An 18,635-nucleotide genomic window follows, 5' to 3' on the forward strand; every position below is an offset into this window, starting at 1 on the left:
ACTTCAATCGTTTCATATTTATCACTGCATGGCTCTTACAGTCCATTGGAAGAGGATAAGTTCTCTCCCAACAAGACATAATTTTTTGTTTGTAGTTTAACGCCGCAGTAAGCACTATTCCATCTATATGACGGCAGTTAACAATACATAATTGTTTGTTAGTAGGTTAACGCTGCACTCAGCAATATTCCAGCTACATTAACAATACAGCACTCCACACTGACACTAGGATCCCGAGACGTGTAGCTGCAATATACCATGCACTTCTATCCCAGTTCTCTCTGGTGTATGAGCAGTATATCCAGCTCAAATAAAGCTTGGACAACACCTGATTCAGTGGACTACATGAAACCCATGCAATCTAAGCACAGTGTTTGACTCACATTGGGAAACTTTGGCAGTGGACTGTTGATGTTCTTGTTCCCAATTCTTATAACAGTAACAAGTTGAAGTGTAACATTTGCTCAGAAAACAATATATACAAGTAACAATATGATATGAGCATTATCACAGCAATAAGTTAACATAGCATGTGATATTTACAGAAAGTGTGTACTATCATCTGTTATTCTGGCCATTCTAGTACGATCGTAGCAGTCACAATGTTAACATTAAAATGAATTGTTACAATTATTTTATTTTTTTATACATTTTTTAAAAGACATGTTTAATCTAATCAATTGCTAAATGAACTTCATTCTTCATTTCTAATAAGGAAAGACTAAGGGAGCATCCATTCCATTTACAGGGGGGTCTGTGGGAACTTTGTGTGAAAACATTTTTTATCTCATCTGTATCCAACAAACACAACAAATTTGCAATTTGGGTACTTTCCACAAAACAAACACGCCATTTTTTGTCCCACCACACCCCCAAGTAAATTGATGCTCCCGAATTCATGTAAGTATTAAGTGAAACGTAACAGTAGCAGGGATGGAGACAAGCACTAGGCCTCTAGCCTTGACCAGTTCATCTTCCCGAGGCAAGAGAGTTAACTGACTTTAAAAGTCCAGTTTTCACCCTTGCCGAACTGGGCTGGAATTACTGGGCTTGATCGTAGCGCCACCAGTGGCTATTACCAGTTATGTCCCTTCTAAGCCTCCCCTATGGACCAATCAGATTCCACCTCTCGTATCACTTGCGTTTGCTTCACACAAAATGGTGGCGCCCAGTCAGGACAATCTGATCGATAATCAAGATCTATATTGGGATAAAACGGGTCTTAAAATCGCGAAATGCATCAAATCGCGTGAGCACCTTGATTAAAAACATGAAAAGATTTGGAAAATATCTGCTGACGAGTTGGCGGACACATGTTTTGCAAATCCTGCATTCGACCGAAATCTGCATGACAGTTTACGAACCGGATTTCAATTTCGGTGCACGATTTTGATTGGACTGTGCATAGACTTGTAAGTCCAGCCAAATGTAACTCCATAATACAAGCCTAGTTCGGCAAGGGTGGAAACTGGACTTTTATAGTCAGTTAACTCTCTTGCCTCGGGAAGATGGGACCAGTTTTGTTAATGTTAAAGGTATCTTAAGGGCTGGTAGAATTTCAAACATTTTGGAGGGGTACTGCCATATGTTGTCAATATTTGGGCAAGTAGACATTCTTGGTTAATTTCCATCCCTGCTTCTACAGGCTCTGGGCCATGACTGGCATCAGTGGTGAACAAGTGAGATCATGTAAGATCAACAAGAACATTTTACATGATTTGTCATCAGTGGGATGCAACAGTGACAAAATCTGGACATTATATATTGCACATGGAAGTTTGTTTGACAAACTGTGATACCTGCACAACATTTCTGGCATATGTCGGTGATTACATGACGTTTGACACATGGTTAGACTGGAAGAGGCCCTTGTGTAAAGTTGGTCCTATATGTAGAGGTGTCCTGACTCTGAAGTGAGCAAGTCAACACACGATCTGTGATGACAGTGGCTGATGTTTACTGCCGCTGTCAACACGATCTGTGATGATGGTGGCTGATGTTTACTGCCACTGTCAACACACGATCTGTGATGACAGTGGCTGATGTTTACTGCCGCTGTCAACATAAGATCTGTGATGACGGTGGCTGATGTTTACTGCCGCTGTCAACACGATCTGTGATGATGGTGGCTGATGTTTACTGCCACTGTCAACACACAATCTGTGATGACAGTGGCTGATGTTTACTGCCGCTGTCAACATAAGATCTGTGATGACAGTGGCCTAATGTTTACTGCCGCTGTCAACACACAATCTGTGATGACGGTGGCTGATGTTTACTGCCACTGTCAACACACGATCTGTGATGACGGTGGCTGATGTTTACTGCCGCTGTCAACACACGATCTGTGATGACAGAAGCTGATGTTTACTGCCCCTGTCAACACACAATCTGTGATGACGGTGGCTGATGTTTACTTCCGCTGTCAACACACGATCTGTGATGACAGTGGCTGGTGTTTACTGCCTCTGTCAACACACGATCTGTGATGACGGTGGCTGATGTTTACTGCCGCTGTCATTATAAGATCTGTGATGACAGTGGCTGATGTTTACTGCCGCTGTCAACACGATCTGTGATGATGGTGGCTGATGTTTACTGCCACTGTCAACACACGATCTGTGATGACAGTGGCTGATGTTTACTGCCGCTGTCAACATAAGATCTGTGATGACGGTGGCTGATGTTTACTGCCGCTGTCAACACACGATCTGTGATGACGGTGGCTGATGTTTACTGCCGCTGTCAACACACGATCTGTGATGACAGTGGCTGATGTTTACTGCCGCTGTCAACACACGATCTGTAATGACAGTGGCTGATGTTTACTTCTGCTGTCAACACACGATCTGTGATGACAGTGGCTGATGTTTACTTCCCCTGTCAACACACGATCTGTGATGACAGTGGCTGGTGTTTACTGCCTCTGTCAACACACGATCTGCGATGACAGTGGCTGATGTTTACTGCCGCTGTCAACAAAATTACAGCGATTTCACTGTAATCTGTTAATACCAGCTAAACAAACACAACATTTCTGTAAGACAACAAGCCCCCAAGTCATGACTTGCTTCAAGTTTAATTTGATGATACATGCTCTCTTATCTGGAGATTGGTCATATACAGAGAAACCAGAGAAGTGCGGACCACTTTAATCTGGAAACTGTTTTCTGAACGACTACTGTTGGGTTGTAAAACCAGGGACATGAATCCAAGATCTTGTTGATCCAGAATTTTGTTAATCTGGATATTTCCCTTAGAAGAGTATGATCTGGTAAACAGGGTTTCACTGTATAAAAGATTTAACTCTTCAGTGAATTCAACAAGAACACAAAGTCATAAACTGACTCAGCAAAAGAATTACCAAGGTACTCGTATATTCCTAGATGCACAGAAAACATGGTTACTGTTGATTGAGAAAGAATTGGCTTCTTATGAATATCATGCTAGGGCTGAATCATGTTGAAACAGACTAGATTCAGACCAGAGCCTGTCCTTTACTCTTGATGAAATCCTGTAGCACTGTGAGTACATTAAGAGTATCAGGGCTGGCGTCCAGGTGGACGTACCGGAGCAACAGGTCACCCGCCCCGCTCTTCTTTAGATAGATTAGAGATCTGTAATAAGAACAAGTCAAACTATAACTGGCACATTAAACACCTCATTTGGACAAAATAGTATTAAGGTATTTAGTATATTAGTTTACTTATCCCGATTGAAACTCTACAAATTCCCTCTCTCTTCGATCACATAACACAGAACCAAAACCAAATCGTTCGTCTCTGCTTGGGTGTGTCTCCAGCAGATCACCAGAGTTACCTCCCTTAAACCCTTACCACCTCTCTGAGTCCAATGTTAAAGGAAAACAAATCAGCTTCGCAAACACGTGTTGTTGAAGCTCGATGAGAAGGAAAGTGAGGGTTCAAAGGGAGGTAATTGTATCAGTGATCTGGTGGAGCGGCACCTTTGGGTTCCGTGTTAAGGGATCAAAGAAGGGGAATTTGCAGAAGGTGTATCAGGGTAAACAATAATTTATGATTGTCTGGGCAGCGACTTACCTGAACAAAGCATAATGGTCAGTTTCTGCCTGCCTCAAGAATCTCTTCAGTTTGTTCAAATTGTGAATGAACTGCAGCAAAAAACAACTGAGAATTATAAACCAATAAAACATATCAACACTTTACATGCACTTTAATACAAACCATATTGTATGACACCATCATTGGGGTAGCCTAGTGGTTAAAGCGTTGGCACGTCACGCAGAAGACCCAGGTTCGATTCCCAACATGGGTACAATGTGTGAAGCCCATTTCTGGTGTCCCTCACCGTGATATTGCCGGAATATTGCTAAAAGTGGTGTAAAACCATACTCACTCACTCATTCACTCACTCACTATGACATCAGCAACAGGTGTATGAACATCACTGTATATTCAGCCGACATGTAATCTGTATATGCTGTAGTTAGTACTGACTTGTTAGCATGCTTAGCAAGGGGCAGGTAATCAAAAATGTTTGTCAACATGTTTCCACAATGCTGATACAGTAAACTACGCTTATAACAACTCAAAGGACCACTAATTTTAGTTCGTAATAACCGTAGTTCGTTATAAGCGTATATACAGGATATATACAACAAATAGCCGGGACTAGAAAACAAGTTCGTTGTATCGGTCAGTTCGTTATAAGAGTGTTCATTATAAAGGTAGTTTACTTTATGTAGTTTTTGCATTCATCCTCGTATGGTACAATGTTAGTAGTGAGGGATCGTACGAAGGTGTTTCTCTATTTGTGTTGTGTTTCTACACCGCAGTGCTCAATAGTTGAGCTATAACACAACAGCCAGTAAGTATTGGAGTTTGGGCTAGACTACCTCCTGCTGATATCGCCCAAAGAAAAGTATTGTTTCTGGTCTTGGTGATTGGCCTAAAATAACATGACTCGGAGATATTGTTGGGTCAAACTCATTTGCATGATTCACCATCACTGCCATGAACGGTACCGGTCGTTGTCTCCGGTATGAGAATGCCCTGTCAGGCCACAAAGTTGCAACTGATTTGGTCGCCATGGCAGATGAAATTTCCTCTTGGCGATCAATATTATTTACCGGTAAGCAGTCGCCACTTGGCTACTTCTAAAAAATCAAGTCGGCGACTGATATCACTAACTGCATAATATTAGTGACCGAAATACAATACATTTATAAATACTGACTGACTGAACTAAAATTTCATCTTAGAAAATCTAGAAATCATGATGGGAATTGTGAGGTTAAAAATTAATTGACAATCTTGTTCTTACAACAACGTACTCAACAACAAAGCATGTTACACTAAAGGACGGAATCAGTCAGGACAGATTAGATATGCTTCAACAGTATAACACATTACTGACTATATTCTTGAAGTTTGACTCCTTGAGTTTTCACATAACTCCTTGAATTTCACATTGGCTCCCTGCAAACAATTGTTCGGAGCCAATGACTCCTTGGGAAAAACTTAAACTTTGAGGCCTGCCTTTAAGCAGCGATAAGTTCAGTGGAGTGATGTTTAAACAGCAATTGACAAAACCAAAGACCTTCTAATCCTTCCATCCCACAACCCTGTTCACCATACAACCTGCACAGGTCACAGATCCACTTGTGTCGTCTCCTACAACATGCAATAGTGTTGGGAACCTACTCCCACCCAGGTCCCCATGGGGCTGCTGAGAACAGGAAGCAGGTGAGGGAACATGGTGGATAAACACGTGTATCTCCCACTCACCGCCAGCTTCACTGACTCCAGGGTTTCCTTGATCTTCGTCACGTTCTTGGGGTCTCCGGACATCAGGTGCTCTGTTGCCATCTTGCAGAACTGACAGGTTGACGAGAAATCTGAAACAGGTTTAGTTATTACTTTCAGAATAAGACCTTATGAACATGTATCATTTAACTATTTAATCAAGAAATATGTTGTCATAAAAACATGCTTGACATACCCCCGAACACAAAAACGCAAATTACATAACAGGAAGCTCCTGATCAGCACAAGAATATATCAGACATAATTTCAGGGTAACGATAAATGTTATGTCTCATCAGATTATTCTGGTATGTATGGGGTAAACTCTTCAGGGTATAATCTGTGGGATAGAAAATGAGGTCGGCCAATACCCAGCCAATAATCAGTATTTTGTAAGGTCTCCTGCCAGCAATGAGTGTCAACAGAATCTGCCATGGAATATATAACAGTCCAGTGCCTGTATACATGACATTCATACATACATTGGAAGAAATACCCTTATATATGTGCATAGAAGCTCCATCACAAGAGGGGTGGTCGGGTAGCCTAGTGGTTAAAGTGGTTAAAGTATGGTTTTACACCGCTTTTAGCAATATTCCAGCAATATCATTGCGGGGGACACCAGAAATGGGCTTCACACATTTTACCCATGTCGGGAATCGAACCCGGGTCTTCGGCGTGACGAGCAAACGCTTTAACCACTAAGCTAACCAACCCCCCTGAGATGCGTGTGACACTGAGTAGCTGTTATATTCTGTTCCTCACACTGTTGAGGGTGAACTAGAAAGACAAATACCCAACACAGTTTGGCCTGATTAGATTTCCTGTAAGAAAAGCTCCTCTTACTATCAACTTCAAACATGAAGGTGTTGTCCTTAGCTGTGAGTACTGCCGTGACAGACTGAAGTGAGGTGATGGTGGTGTCGAGGTTCAGGAGGAGATCCCCATCACTTTTCCCCGGGGTCTCCTCCGCCTGAAGCTGCTGGACGAGAGACGACAAGCTGCAGCACTTCACAAACCTGCAGAGGAAGGTAGTGTAGGTTCCAACACTTATTATGATCACTTGACATCTTTGCCAATAGTGAAATACACTACGACATTCAGTTTCAATTTCAGTTTCATGTTGTTTAACACTGCACCCAGCAATATTCCAGCTATATGACGGCGGTCTGTAAATATTCGAGTCTGGAACAGTCAATCCAGTGATTGACATCATCAGCATCGATCCACGCAATAGGGATACGATGACATGCATCAGCCAAGTCAGCGAGCCTGACCATCCGATCCCGTTAGTCGCCTCTTACAACAAGCATAGTCACCTATTACTGCAAGCATGGGTTGCTGAAGACCTATTCTACCCCGGATCTTCATGGGTCCATGTGAAAATGCTGGACCAGGGGTAAGGAATAAAGCACCATTGCACCCATACTGCTCATTAGGAGGGCTATTGTTTTTTCAGATGTCAATGACCCACGGCTCTTGAACAGTCTGAAGCACTGTACCGCCTTTACATGTTAGTAAATCTCTTGGGGTTCTGACAATGCAGTTCATAGTTAATACCTGTGGTTGTTGCAACTTACTTTCCTTACAAATACAGAATCAACATGTACTAATATTCATCTCGATATAGGAACTAAGTGTCACACAACCCACTTGTTGATATCTGCCTCCTCTTGCTGGGTGAAGCCCTTCATCTGTAGCTGTGCATCCAACAGAGCCTGCAACATCACACATGAACAGTCGTCGTAAGTTTCTTTGAGAGGCATTTAGAAGTTGGAGTACCAAGTAAGGATAAGAATTATGGATGAACAACTTCATTATTACAATTAGGAGCGACGTTTGTGTAAGTTCTAACACCGTTATCAAGCAAGTCATCACTTGAAAACGGTGTCAGAATCTACACTGAAACATCGCTCCTACTGTATTTGCCATAATTAGCGCCCCGCTCTTATAAGCACCCATGCCAATATTTGTTAATATATTGGCAAGTAAACAAGTTTTTTACTTCAGAGAAAAGAAATTCATGACAGCATGTGTATGGGGATAAGTACACTCTAATGTCACCTAAGTCTAAAGAGTACCACATGGATGTTTGCCTAATTCAAGTTTAAAACCTTAACGTTAATGCCACATAAACAAGTATTTGTCACAGAGTGACGAAATATCCCCCGCCTGTACACCATACTACCAAATATGAAGACAATCCAGCGATTAGTTCTTGAGATATTGTGGCAACACCGTTTTCCAACTCCAAAAACAGATTTGCCTGCTGTGACCTTGAAAATGGGGTCAAGGTCACCAAATCTGACAGGTGTATGCGGTGTCTGTATATACACTATAGTTCCAAATATGAAGACAATCTAGCGATTAGTTCTTGAGATATCGCGGCAACACCGTTTTCTAACTCCAAAAGCAGATTTGCCTGCTGTGACCTTGACAATGGGGTCAAGGTCACCAAAACCGACTGGTGTCTGCGGAGTCTGTATATACACCATAGTTCCAAATATGAAGACAATCCAGTGTTTAGTTCTTGAGATATCGCGGCAACACCGTTTTCCAACTCCAAAAGCAGATATGCCTGCTGTGACCTTGAAAATGGGGTCAAGGTCACCAAAACCGACTGGTGTCTGCGGAGTCTGTATATACACCATAGTTCCAAATATGAAGACAATCCAGTGTTTAGTTCTTGAGATATCGCGGCAACAAACAGGTGGGACGTACGGACGGACGGACGGATGGACGGACGGACGGACGTACGGACGGTCGTGAATACTATATCCCCCGCTTCGCGCTTTCGCGCGGCGGGGGATAATAATAACAGACATGTTTATGTAGCAAGTTCAAACAGTCTGGACTGGTGACAGTTTTATAGTGCCAGCCCATTGAGATACCATGCCACACTTTACATGATAACCCCACTCAGACACAGTATACTGACTGAGAGCCAACCAATCCTTGTTTTATCCCCCTAATGCAGAGCACCAGGCAAGGAAACAACAAGAACCATGTTTTAACATTCTTTGGTGTGACACAGATGGGTATCAAAGCACAGACCTTCTGCTCTCCAGGAAGACACTTTATCAACTGGACCACAGAGGCAGTCGATAAGAATAAATATGGTGATTAAGATTTTGCCATCATTGAAACTTACCGCATATATAAGGTAGTGAACGTTTGATCCTAGTTTGGCCACACATCGAGCCAGGTATTCCAACACCACCTCATACCAGCGCTCCAAGTAGTCCTTGACAGCGCCATCTATCTGACTCAGCTACACAAAAACACCGACATGGAAACAGGGGTCTCAGAAACACTTAGAAGTTAACAACCATCTACAAGCAGAATAACCTCTTACACACATCAAACACTTACTCTATGTGGGGATAAATTTAAACAAATTAAACTATCACCTTCTATAAGTAATCATGTGCAGGTGAATTAGGTAATTCTGAAATATTACAGACAACCCTGTGGTTGATAGTGTCAGCATCGATCCACTGTTCAGGTACAATCACACACTCAACAGGTAACAGTTAGTGAGTGAGTGGGTAAAGCTTAACGCTGCTTTGAATAGTATTTCACATATATCACAGCATGTCAGCTTGATGTGGGTGAAAACCCTGAAGAGTTCCAGGTCCATGAACACGGGTATGGTGCTAACAAACCTAGAAACATAAACAGGCAAAACCAGGATATGAGCCCACGATCATAGGCTCCTGGCATGCATAAGGGATGTAACTCAAGGTGCTTTAGATGACTGGGGCACCTGTACCCCTTCAATAGATAACATGAATGAATGAATGAGTTTGATTTTACCCTGCTTTTAGCAATATTCCAGCAATATCAGGGGGGGCATAAGAAATGGGCTTCACACATTGTACCCATGTGAGGAATCGAACCCAGGTCTTCAGCGTGATGAGCGAATGCTTTAACCACTAGGCTATCCGACTGCCCCTCAATAGGTTACAAATGAGATATGTTTTTCAAGGTGGTCAGTCATCCATGCAATCAAATGCCAATATGTACATCTTTGTTGTTTAACGCCACACTCAGCAGTATTCTAGCTATATGAGAGTGGCCTGTAAACCATCACATCATGACCAGGCAATCAAGTGACTGATATTATGAGCAACAATCCATGCCGGGGTATGATGACACGTCACCAATCAAGTCACCGAGCCTGACCACCCTGAATACCCACGGGTACTCATCAACAGCACAAATAGGAGTTTTGTAATAAGAACCCACTTACTTATCTTCAACCTTCCTCAATTGTTTCAATTGGGTGCATCACAAGCATTGTAACATATGTTAAACCTGTCTTTAACGTTCAAACTAAACAAAATAAGAGTGTTGAATGAAAAGGATTCTTTCACCAATACATGAAAACATCCCAGGCGAGTTGAAGATCCCGACACCGCCATAAGGGGGAGAAGCTCAACACAAGGGCAAATAAAACAAAACTGGAGATATACATAGATAAGAAATAAATGGGTAGAGAAGACCGCTAATTTGAAATGTTAACCCTATCACAACCTATCAATTTATATGTCTACCATGTTCATGATGTTAATAAGTTTGGTTTAATGCCACTTTGAACAGTATTTCGGTCAGCACGCCCACTTCATGTGGGAGAAAAGACTGAAGCTGTGCAGGTCTGAGTTTTTTTAGAACTGGGGTGAAACCCATGAGCACAGGTATGGTACTGACAAACCTGGAAACCAAATCAGAGTGAATTTGGGATTCGAACCCACGATTATAGGTTCCAGGCATGACCAAGGGACACAACTCTACATAGTGAATAAAGGTGTCATAGACGACTTGGCCACCCTTGTCCTCAGTGATAGTAAATAGTAACAAGATTGACACGAGTATGCTTTGGTTGTAAATATAAAAAATATTTCATTCCTCAAAAAGAAAATATTTTCAATTTGAAATGCCTTTTTACATGCCATGCAATAAATCATCAGTACAGCGATCTCATCACATTCATTAGCAAAGAAACTACAACTAACAACCAAACTGAAGTTCCTTCAAGAATCAATGCTCTCCATTGTCTCGACTCAGTGCAAACACTTGTGATTCATGCTAGGCATGCACATTTCATTGACAAATGGGATACAAATTCTCAAAGATGTGAATATGGTTCTACGCCACGTTTAGGAATATTCCAGCGATATCAGGGCTGGGGACACCAGTATGGGCTTCACACCTTGTATCCATGTGAGGAATCAAACCCGGGTCTTTGGCATACCTAGGCGAACACTAGGCTACTGCACCACCCCTTAAGATGTGAATGAACACGTTGATATGAATGTTCAAACCTCATTTTCAAAAGAGTCTACTTGCACAAAGCAATCTTAGCAATAGGACTATTGTTGAACAGACTTTCAACAAGTGTAGCCTAAACATTGCTGTTACAGACATCCCCCCCCCCCCCCCCCCCCCCCATCTAAAAAAGAAACACATCAGTTCAATGGCATGTGTGTGAATTTCAAATTGTGAAATGTGTCTGTTACTTGTAGTACTTATACTAGGTGCCGTTGTACAGAGCGATTTAGTGCTAAGGTGATCGTAACTCCCATAGAGTTACGACAGTTGTAGCACTAGGGTTGTTTTGTGCAACGGCACCCAGGTGTATAGGAAACAAGATCGAGACCTGGTAAAAACAAGACATTTCTTTTGAAATTCCAAATACTGGAAACCTAACCACTCGTAACCATGGTAACAGAAATGTAACTCCTAAAATGTCTACACTAATATACTCAAACACAAGTATATATATCCTTACAGTGCCAGAGGTTTACTCTGTATTAACCCATGGAACCTCACTTGACTTTGAATTTCATAAATCTCCAAAAGATTTCCTGTACACTACAAGAGCGACCTATCTTTCATCCTATTTGATCTCAAACAAGCCCCTTGTTGCAGAAAGCATTGTGCTGATACGTTCTTACCTTCATAAATATTTTGACAATGTTTTTTTTTTATCTTTCAATGAAATGGTTTCCATGGAGACAGGAGATCAATGTATTAATATATGTATAATAAACTCATGTAGCTGCAAGACCATGAGATCCGACGTTGTGTAGACATAGCATGCTTGTTTCATCAAGCAAATCAAGCTATAATCAAAGTCAGTACACATGACAATTTCCACAGCCATGATAGCAAATCACATCCTTGTCTTAGTATTTACTTTCTTGTGATGCGGTACATCTTTAAAGCCACATTCAGCAATATTCTGGCAACATCTGTTTATACGAAACAAGAATTGACCAAAGCTTTGTATTCATGCTTGTAACCACAGTTAAAGGGAATAATAACATGGGTTTTCAGAAGAGAGGGGGGTGATCCGCCTATGTTTGTAGATCCAAAATATTACGTGGCACATACAGGGTAGGTCCAACACTGATTTACTCCACAACCCTTCCCTGAACACAAAGCCATCTTTCTACAACAGGGGGCATTGCCTAGATCCTCCTACCATGTTAAAACAATGTCCCAGTGTGGGAGTACAGTAACACACAGAGGCATGTGTGATCATGGTTTACCTGCCCGTGTGGTGCGGAGTCGGAGTTGGCGGACTTGGATGAAGTCTCTCTAATGGCTGCAGGCTGAAGGAGACAAAGCATGCAGGACACTGAAGGAGGAGGATGTGGAGGGTGGTGGACAGTCCCTGGACATGTGCTCACACACTCACAGTCTGTCTCAGTCCCTCAACCATATCATTTTCCCTTTCCGCCCGAGCCTTACTGCAATGCTTCAGCCCTAAATCAAGCAAGTCTAGATTTTCCACAGGTTCTCCCATCTCACTGGGGCTCCTTTTTAATTAAAATATAGTTGCTAGTTTCAATCAAAGTTATAAATTTTAAGAGACTAAGCATTAGTCTACTGCAGTCAGTGAGAATGTCCTTGCTGTTAACTAACTTTGCCCTTCTTCTGTTATCTTTTATCTATACGAGTGAGTGAGTGAAAATGATTTTACCCCGATTTCAGCAACATTAAAGCAATATCACACGTAACACCAGAAATGGCCTTCACACATTGTACCCATGTTCGGGAATCGAAAACATGTCTTCCGCGTGATGAGCGAACACTAGGCTACCTGACTGCCCCCTTATCTTTTCAAAACTTCATAATCTGTATCTCAAATATATTGGATGCAGCATACACTTCAATTCAAATTTCAACAAAAGACATATTTCTTCATTCAAAATTCAAAAACTCTAATCCAAATTGTGTCTTTTTGTCTCTGGTGCAAATGCGAATAGTGAGGGAAGAACTTGTGACATGCAGAGTGGTAAAAATAAATGTTGGTGCAGCATCAACCCAAGACTGTGCCAAAAATGATCTGTAAACGCGTGGTGTGGTATGTTCTGTTACCAAGGCACTAAACTTAAGTCATACGACCCACCACTCCTCCATAGCAAAACTTGGCAAAGGAAAAGTGCAAAAACTGGTTAGACAGTACCATAATGACCACCTCATATCTGTTATTAGTATACACAATCTGCTAAACTAGCAACCCACATCAAATCAAATAAAACTCTGCATGGAAGCAAAATAACGTCACTGCAAGAAAGAACGTTTGTTAATACAATCCTGTTTAATATAACACGTTACAATTGATGTGATATAAAATAGACATTAATTCTACATTGGAAACTAGAAATTAGATCATGCATCTACAAAAATTCAGTCTAAAACAACGGTTATATCTCCATGCAGTTAAATTAAGCAGATCTGATGCAGTTAAGAAAATCATTGGTTAATTAAAATATTAATTGTTTTACCTATTTTTACCCAAAAGAAACTTGCTTCCAGTTAAAACAAAGACAAAGTAAGGGTTATATTTAGCCTCCATATCTTCATGATCTTTAATCACCTGAAGCATGCTAATAGTTTTACTGAAAAGTTAATCACTCTTGCTCACAGGCAAAACCTTTAATGAAATGCAACACCATTATCAAATTACCTTCTCAAATAGTCATTTTGATCCAAACCAGATTCTAAAATAAGCCTTGACAGCATCACCAGATCATCTCTTGCAGACAGAGATCATTTCACGTAATCCTGATAATGAAAACGTCACACCAGCATTGAAAACACACCACTACTGCTTTCACGTACCTCAGCATCCAGAAGCTTGACAATGCCAGTTGTGTACTGGTCCAACTCCGGGCGAAATGTGACCCAGTCAGGAAAATATACAAGCAATGCTGTCAGAGTGGTAATAACCTTCCAGAGAATTCACATTTAGTTTAGTATTCAGCCATGTCATTACAAGATAAAAGACAAGCTTAACTGAATAACACATGTTTATATGGCTGGACCCTTCCATAAGTTTTAGAAAAATGGTGAATAAAATAAAATAATTTGTCTCTTTTCTACCATGTCTGCTCACTACTGAATACAAAGTACAAAGACGGTTGTTTATTGATGCCAGAATTTGAAAGAATCATCAAAAACCAGGAACAAATTGTTGTAATGCAGGACGCCTGATAACAGATAGATGAACTTGACAAATTCCAAGGCATATGCAAAATATGGAGCGTCTTAAGGCTCATAATTGTACATAACATGTTACAATAACGTACTGTCTGGGATGGGTTGATCATGTTTTAAAGTTGGTTGTTTAACCATGTTGACGCCACACTCAGCAATATACCAGCTGTATGATAGCAGCTTGTAAATAGTGGAGTCTGGGCTATACAAATCAGTGATTGGTATTATAAGTAGCGATCCATGGCGTTGGAGTACAATAACATGCCCTCCAAACAAGTCACCTAGCCAGACCACCTGACCCACTAAGTCATCTCTTATGACCAACATAGGTATGCTAACCCAGAATCTCCACAGGGCCTTGTTTTCAAGAACACAGACCGGGTACAATGATCACCAAGCCTTCCTATCTATTGGATTGAAAAGAAGCATTATCAGAATTAATGTAAGGAATATTGTGTGTATAGCTACCAAGTGTGCAGGAATAGTTTCAAATGCCATAAAAATATAGTAACTATCATCGAAACAGCGGTTCTCATTGGAATCACCACACAGCCACTTTCGGGAACCGACAGCACCGGCAACCAAATACATTGTCATATTCATTAAATTCTGCATTTCGCCGAACTACAACAACACTTCCTGTCGCCCCAGCGCACGAAACATGGCTGGCAGTAGCGGAGAAGAAAAACGGGGAGGTGATTTAATCAACGCTTGTTTCCAGATAATGTAATTCTTATAAAGAAGTTAATGCACATTGAAAGTAAATTATAATTCCTCTTCGATACAGATTATTCATTTTCATAAAAAATGTATTTTGTCTGCATTATCGATGTATTTTGATGGGAGTCGAAAGGAAAACTTGTCAGTCATAGAGCTAGATAAATTATTTCACTCATAATTTCATTCCCTGTTAGCGGCTAAGAGCTAGATCTAGTATTTGCCCAATAATTGTTGACATAACAGGGCTAATATAAAATTGTCAATCAACATCAAAAGTAGGGAATTTGTCTGGCTGAGTGGCTCTTAAACAATATAATATTAATTTATATGTATTTTATTAACATATACCATTACCAAATCCAGATGTGTGTGTTTTGGCTACCACACAGTTGCTAAGATTGCTGGGATCTGATGGGCGAGATGTCAGACATCTTCAGCGTGTTCGGGGACATTTCCTGACTACTGCCCATTTATTTGAAATAACAGATACTAGAACTTACAGCTCCTACTTTAGATAACAAATTCTGATGCATATGAATACTAGTTGCTCAATGACATGGATTTTATGTTTTATAGTCAAGACTTTGAGTCTGACTAACCAAAAGAAATTATTTTGCTTACCGCTTATATGTTTATTGATGCCATTTCTCGCATTTTCTCAAGTTTCTGTTAGCAGTTGTGCACGTATTCCACTAACAACCGCTGTCAAATCTGATAGTGTTTCTTTTCGTTTGCATAATCAATGCATTCGGTTCCAATATGGAAGCTATGCTACCAATACACCTTCATTTTTAACTCATTCAACGCTCTTTATTCAAACAGATAGGAGGGCCTTTTGCAAACTGAAGAAGGAACATATCACTGTAGGAAATAAAAAGGATATAAATCCAGTGAACTGTCGAGAAATGAAATGAAGCAGATGACATATTGTGTTCCTGGTAGAGTCGTCTCCTCTTTCAGCACCTCAGCTGTGCCACCATTCAGCACGCAGTAGTAGCACACTGCAGAGTTGCTCAACTCGTCGCTTGTACTGAAGCACAAAATTACAAGCAATGACTCACAAAGATTGAACATGCAGCAACATTATAATATTGAGACAGTAATATTTTGTGAAAATGCATTGATGCAACTTGTTTAAACTTTGTGAGTAATGGCAATTTGACATTTGATAAATGGATATATACTCATTGCCTGGTGCCATCAATATTTTTCTCTGAGTAGTACCTCTCTCAAACAAGATCTGACAAAACCTCTTCAGGACAAAGGTCTTTTAAGATAATTGGGAACAAACTGTACCAGAAGGGTCAATATTCCAGTTCTGTTACCATGGCCATAGTACTAGCCAGCCTAAAGAAGAGGTTAGTATAAACTGACATTTTCCTGAAATGAACAAGATCTATTAACCTTAAACCAACAGACAGGAAATTGCCTTCATTTGGATTGTTGGGTATTTTCGAAAGTCTCTGAGACAGGGATTTCCTCAGGTCAGTTTCAGCTGCCGCAGAGAGGTTGGTTGCTGCCACTGTCAGACTGCAATCAGTAACAGAGTCATCAGAACATTGATCTCTTGCTGTGTTCGAAATTAAGCATGAAACCCAGGGGGTCCTTCTCAGAACTTTAATGTTAAAACATTAAAGAGTTAGGAGTACCTAGATGAAAAATAACACAAATTTAAGCCTCTAGCACCCCCTTAATTTGAACACTGCCAGCTATGTTCATGATGTCCACGGTTCGTTAAAACATATCCATTGGGAGATAACAATGAGCAATAAATCAATGTATTATCAGGTAAAAGTATCTTATTTTTACATAGTCACTTCATAGGTGTATTCCATCTGCTTTAGCAAATGTTTAGTAAACCTACATATATAAACACTAACTTTATAAACACTTACTTTTGACAAATCAACTGTGCAAGATTACAGAAATTAATTAATCAATGTATTATCAGTTAATCCTTTGATCAATGTATTTTCAACTCAACTGACAATTCCACTATGCTGTGCTGCCACGTGCATATTACACAACATGTAGTACATTCATCAGACCTGGATTTGTAACGGTATAACCCAATCATAGATTAAAAATGCCAAATGCGAACCACTGATTGCTACAAATCCTTGACTCCCTCAGAGGCAGGGGTGAACGTTACTGAGTTATTTTACATAGACTCTGTCAGTCATTAACTGAGCATCAAGTGAATGATGACAAATGCAGAGATGTATGGTTTATAAAATGAACATGCAAGACAAGAAGGCAGTAGTAATAGTTGTATTATATACAATATGACTGACAATTAAGGGTCGCTGCTGTTTTGAGGATATAAACTGAACTTCAGTTTTGCAAAAATAATACGTACCCGTATCAACTACGTAATTGTACATACACATTTCCACATGCAGTTGAATTTTCAAGATTAAAGGTTTTAGTAAGCATCATCCAATCAAATGTGAGGATTCAAGTGGATTCCTCCTCTCTGTAAACGAGGTCCCCCAATTACCCCCTTGTTGTTCCGAAGCCCAGTTTGTTCTGACAATGATGCAAACTGGCATCTGCTGATTATGAGGGATAATCAAAATAAGGATTCAACATGTTCAAGGGGATTCCCTCTCGCTGTCAAACAAGGTCCCCCAATTGCCCCCTCGCTGCTCCAAAGCCTGGTTGTTGGTTTGCTGATGCAAATTGGCATCTGGTGATTATGCGTGATAATGAAAACAGTGCCAGCTAGAAGACTGAGAGTTGGAGTGTTGTTTCCCTTTAAGAAAGTAATTCAACACAATGACAGACCTGAGATTTCCATCTTCTGAGTGGCTCGAGCTGTCAGCATCCTCTCCAGTGGCTCGAGACCTGAATAAATACAACAAAATGCTTGAGTAAGTTCCTAACAAAAATATTGAGACAGTCTTAGTAAACGTGATATCAAAACTGTCATCATTGTTTCATTCAAAAATGTAGCGTGTTACCATCTGTTTGTTTGTCGCCATACCCTGATACTCAAGAGAATAAAGTAAAAAGATATATCCAACTCAAGTCTACATCGTCTAGACTGACGTCTTTGATCGGAATTTTGAAGTTGGAAGAAATGGAATACATGACACTTGTTTTATGAAGTTGTTATGCATGAAAAAGAGTTATGTTTTCACATCTAGATTGATTTGGCAAGTCTAGATTGTCTCAGCTCTGAAAATAAACATTGCTGTGGACTCCATTTGGATATTACTTTTGATTCTGAGCTACATATTTTTAAGTAAGACAACTAGGCATATTTTGAATCTAAATGTAGTCCACATTTCTGTAAACGAAGCATAGAAACATTCGTGAATATGAAGCAATCTAATTATTTGGCAAGTGGGACTGACTCCAGTCGCCAGAGTCAGATAAGCAGCCACACGTTTCAATTATCAAAACTGTTACCTCTTTGGACAAAATATATACAATGCGTAGAAACGAGAATCTTCAAATGCTTTCTTTTCAGGTCCTTGTTCACTTTGACTGCTCTGAATAGATCCCGTATCGCTCTCATCCGCCATGTTTATATATCTTGCAACTCAGCTTATATCGGTAAACTCCGACTCGCGATCCGTACAACGTGTAATGGCGAGTTATATAGGTTACATGAGTATG

At 40.5% G+C, this 18,635-nt stretch overlaps 1 protein-coding gene across 2 annotated transcripts; it reads right to left on the minus strand.

Annotated features, from left to right (window-relative positions):
• Positions 1 to 1,445: 1,445 nt before the first annotated feature.
• LOC124153086 (protein Njmu-R1-like) lies at positions 1,446 to 18,574 on the minus strand. 2 transcript variants are annotated; one of them, XM_046526225.2, is made up of 12 exons: positions 18,426 to 18,574; positions 17,799 to 17,858; positions 16,416 to 16,541; positions 15,895 to 16,041; positions 13,917 to 13,974; positions 12,338 to 12,400; positions 8,935 to 9,054; positions 7,437 to 7,501; positions 6,630 to 6,802; positions 5,766 to 5,875; positions 4,059 to 4,129; positions 1,446 to 3,617 (listed from the first exon to the last, which is right to left on the minus strand). In XM_046526225.2, exons 1-12 carry the CDS (start codon positions 18,539 to 18,541, stop codon positions 3,479 to 3,481), a joined length of 1,248 nt encoding a protein of 415 aa, XP_046382181.1. In that variant the 5' UTR covers positions 18,542 to 18,574; the 3' UTR covers positions 1,446 to 3,478. The 2 variants fall into 2 exon arrangements, with proteins under 2 accessions (XP_046382181.1, XP_046382183.1); XM_046526227.2 differs by lacking the exon at positions 12,338 to 12,400.
• Between the last annotated feature and the right edge of the window lie 61 nt (positions 18,575 to 18,635).

Source organism: Haliotis rufescens, unplaced genomic scaffold (assembly GCF_023055435.1).
Source record: "Haliotis rufescens isolate VD_foot unplaced genomic scaffold, xgHalRufe1.0.p SCAF_11, whole genome shotgun sequence".
NCBI lineage: Eukaryota > Metazoa > Mollusca > Gastropoda > Lepetellida > Haliotidae > Haliotis > Haliotis rufescens.

Bases quoted from the DNA above. Each gene is read 5' to 3' on its own strand.
- LOC124153086 (XM_046526225.2), bottom strand. From the start codon at position 18,541: ATGGCGGATGAGAGCGATACGGGATCTATTCAGAGCAGTCAAAGTGAA. The intron at 16,042-16,415 runs GTTAATAGATCT...TTTGTGCTTCAG, and splicing joins TTCCTGTCTGTTGGTTTAAG to TACAAGCGACGAGTTGAGCA. The intron at 7,502-8,934 runs GTAAGTTTCAAT...GTGATGTTGCAG, and splicing joins TTCACTACCTTATATATGCG to GCTCTGTTGGATGCACAGCT.